The sequence below is a fragment of the Microtus ochrogaster genome, linkage group LG2 (genome assembly GCF_000317375.1).
Source record: "Microtus ochrogaster isolate Prairie Vole_2 linkage group LG2, MicOch1.0, whole genome shotgun sequence".
Lineage (NCBI taxonomy): Eukaryota > Metazoa > Chordata > Mammalia > Rodentia > Cricetidae > Microtus > Microtus ochrogaster.
The window spans coordinates 9,667,922-9,671,558 of NC_022028.1; the positions used below are offsets into that span (position 1 = coordinate 9,667,922).

General features: G+C 46.7%; 1 protein-coding gene across 1 annotated transcript; it reads left to right on the forward strand.

The window, feature by feature from the left end:
* The first annotated feature begins 1,207 nt into the window (after positions 1 to 1,207).
* Khdc1l (KH domain containing 1 like) lies at positions 1,208 to 3,549 on the forward strand. The gene is made up of 3 exons (XM_026785602.1): positions 1,208 to 1,316; positions 2,987 to 3,169; positions 3,470 to 3,549. Exons 1-3 carry the CDS (start codon positions 1,208 to 1,210, stop codon positions 3,547 to 3,549), a joined length of 372 nt encoding a protein of 123 aa, XP_026641403.1.
* Positions 3,550 to 3,637: the final 88 nt, after the last annotated feature.

Here is a 3,637-nt window from a genome sequence, read left to right on the forward strand (position 1 = left end):
TGAATGAGATCAGGCAGTGATCTAGTGAGACTAGGCACCTCCTCTTCTGTCAAGGTTGGATGACTGCCTCTGCCTTCTAAGTGCATTAAATCTAAGGGATTAAAGGTGTGAGCCAAAATGGGATCTTGATTTATTTTTTCTTCTCCCCCCTCCTGCTGGACAGGATTTCTCTTTTTAGTCCTGGAACTTGATCTGTAGTCCAAGCTGGTCTCAAAAGCAGAGATCTGCTTGCCTCTGCTTCCTTAGTGCTGGGGTTAAAGGCATGCACCATGACCACCTGGCCTAAACCTTAGTTCCTAAAGAGCTTGTAGTTGCTAGGCAAAATGACTAAGACAGGTAGTTTAGTTTTCTTTTTTTATAGTTTTTCAAGACAGGGTTTTGCAGTAGCTACGGAGCCAGTCCTGGACTGCTCTGTAAACCAAGATGGCCTTGAACTCACAGAGATCTGCCAGTCTTTGCCTCCCAAATGCTGGGATTAAAGGCCTGCACCACCACTGCCCTACTGTTTAATGTTTTCTACCAAATACAAACAGTTCTTGAAAGGCTGGGGTGGGGGTGAGGAAGCACACCTTTGATCCTAGCATTTAGGAGGCTAAGTCAGGAAGATCCATGTGAGTTACCAGTCAGCCTTATGTACGTAGAGAAACCCTGTCTCAAATGAGATAAAGCAAACAGAGACAGTTAAAGAGAAAGAAAACAAAGTTATCATGGCCAAAATAGTCTCAAAACAAAACCAAAAAACACAACAAATAAACAGATGTAAGAGCCACCTAGGGATAAGTCCCTCATCTCTTTTCTAGTCTATACTCAGTAGTGTTCCTCAAGCATCTTTGATACTACCTAGAAGAAAATTTGAATTCTTGAGGACCAAAAATTATGCCATAAAAGAATAAGCCGATAGTTCATTGGTTGGATTAACAGGAGAAATTTAGGGATAGATCTGTTGCTCTAAGGTCGGTCAAGAGCTGTTCACCCCCCCCCCCCCACACACACAGGGTTTTTGGTCTTGAACATACAGGGATTCGCCTGTCTCTGCCACCCTAGTGCTGGGATTAAAGGCGTGTACCACCACACCCAGCAAGGGCTGGGCTTTTGGAGTGAGTACCTATATAAGACAGGGCCTGGGCCCTTCTGCTCAGTTTCATTCTGCAGTCAGTTGCTTGGACTTGCCTTATCCTGAAGTAGGACGAACATCTGAGCATTTGCAATGAGAATCGATGGTGTTGACGACCCAAATGCCTGGTGGAGATGTCCTGAGAACTTCGATTCCCCACTTGTTCTGTTCATAGATTGGGACAAGGAGAACTGGATATTCGGTAGGTGGTCTTTCCTTTATCTCTTTCTCTTTCATGGTTTTCCAACTTTTTTCTTGTCTATCAGTTCTTTTGTGACACTTGGTGACCCAGTGAGATTTATCGGGGTTACTCAGGAATAGGAGTGAGGGGTTACCCTAGGAGCAGAAAGGACTCATCACTAAATCCCACCCAGCAGGGGTGACAGCTCTCAAGAGCTGGGGAACCTGGAGCACACTGATTTGACAGCGGCAGCCCAACTTGTTGGTAGGTGTTCTTGCCCAGCAGCCCAGTTGGCCTGATCCAGGCAGCCCAGTCTCTGCTTCTTACAGTTGATTGGATTAAGCTTCTCACCACACCATGATCACCTTCTTCTTTTTTTCTGGTTTTTCAAGACAGGGTTTCTCTGTAGCTTTGGAGCCTGTCCTGGAACTAGCTCTTGTAGACCAGGCTGGCCTCAAACTCCTAGAGATCCACCTACCTCTGCCTCCCAAGTGCTGGGATTAAAGGCACGTGCCACCACCACCCTGGCTCACTTTCTATTTTTGACAATTTATTTACTGAATGTATACTGGTGTATTGCTTGTATATATTCTGTATGAAGGTGTCAGATCCCCTAGAACTGGAGTTATAGACAGCTGTAAGCTGCCATGTGGGTGCTGGGAATTGAACCCTAGTCCTCTGAAAGAGCAGCCAGTGTGCTTAACTACTGAGCCATCTCTCCAGCCCCTACTGGCAATCTTACTGTTCTACATATTTTTGTTTTTGCTTGTTTTTTGAGGCAAGGTTTCTTTGTGTAACAGCCAGGAACTAGCTCTTGTAGACTGGACTGCCTAAACACACAGATCTGCCTGCCTCTGCCTCCCTAGTGCTGGGATTAAAGGCATGCACCACCACCACCTGGCTCTACTTATGCTGGTTTTGTTTTTTGAGATAGTGTTTCTCTGTGTAGCCTTGGCTGTTCTGGAACTTGCTCTGCAGGCTAAGACATCTACCTGTCTTTGCCTTCTGAGCTCTGGGATTAAAGGTGTGTTACCCAGTTTACTTAAGTACAATTGGGGAAATCAGAGCCTGGTAAAGCTTAACAACTTTGAAAGACTTCCAGAAGGTGTTTACTTCTGTCTTGGTTTTTCGAGACAGGGTTTCTCGGTAGCTTTGGAGCCTTCCTGGAACTAGCTCTTGTAGACCAGGCTAGTCTCGAACTCACAGAGATCCACCTGTCTCTGCTCCCAGAGTGCTGGGATTAATGGTGTGTACCACTGCTGCCCGGCCATTTTTGCTTTTCTTTAAACTATTTGTTTGGGGGAGGGGAGATTGGTTTTTAGTGTCTATGTAGCCTTTGATTGCTTGAAACTAGCTAGGTAGACCAGGTTGACCTTGAATTCACAAGCACCTGCACGCCTCTGCTCCCTACGTGCTGGGATTAAAGGAGTGTACCACAAAGGATGGCACAGGCTGTTGTCTTATCTCTTCTTTAACACCCATTTCCTTTACAGCTTCACTCCAAACAAGTTTGAATCTTGGAAGTAACTCCTATCTAGTACCACCCTCCTTAGGGACTTTCTGTTCATCCATCAACGGCCCCTGACCAGCGCTGACTTTGGAGGACTATTTCAGGACGCAGTCGTAACTGGGGTCTGTCACAACCTAACAGGATGACAGGCTTATCTGTCCTGTCTTCTCCCTCTGCATAGGCCAAAGAGACTTATACCTCAGGCGCATCGAGGAACACACCAACACCTTTATTCAACTGGAGCAGTGGTTTACAGCCTCGGGCCAGACTCGAGTCACTGTGGTTGGGCCACCCCGAGTCAAGCAGTGGTTGGAGGATATGTTTCGAGGCATGAATAGCGAGAACCTTTACCTCCATCTGCTAGGTAGGTGATGGCAACAAAATTGGGGTTGAGGGGTTTATTGCTTGTCAAATAGTTGTACGGCACCATGAATTCTCATTTAGCCTCCTAGGACTATGGGGTTCCAGATATGCCTCAAAAATCCATTCCAAGGGAAATGGTTTTAGGTTGTAGCCATTTTTTTTTAATTGCACGAAGTCCCTAAGATCATGGGAGGTATAACTAGATGGCTTGGGGAGGCCTGGGCTGATGTCTTCCCCTATTGTGTCCCCAAGAAAGTCTTGTTCCTAGTCCTGAGTCTCACTTCACCATTCCCTCCCCCAGGCCTTAGTATGTTGCGGCACGTCCAGGAACGGCCCCTGACCAGTGCTGACTTGGAGGACTATTTCAGGAGGCAGTCGTAACTGGCGTCTGTCACAACCTAACAGGATGACAGGGACCACCTCAGACTGATCTCACCTGGAAGAGCAGGATGTGAAAACTTTCACCAGC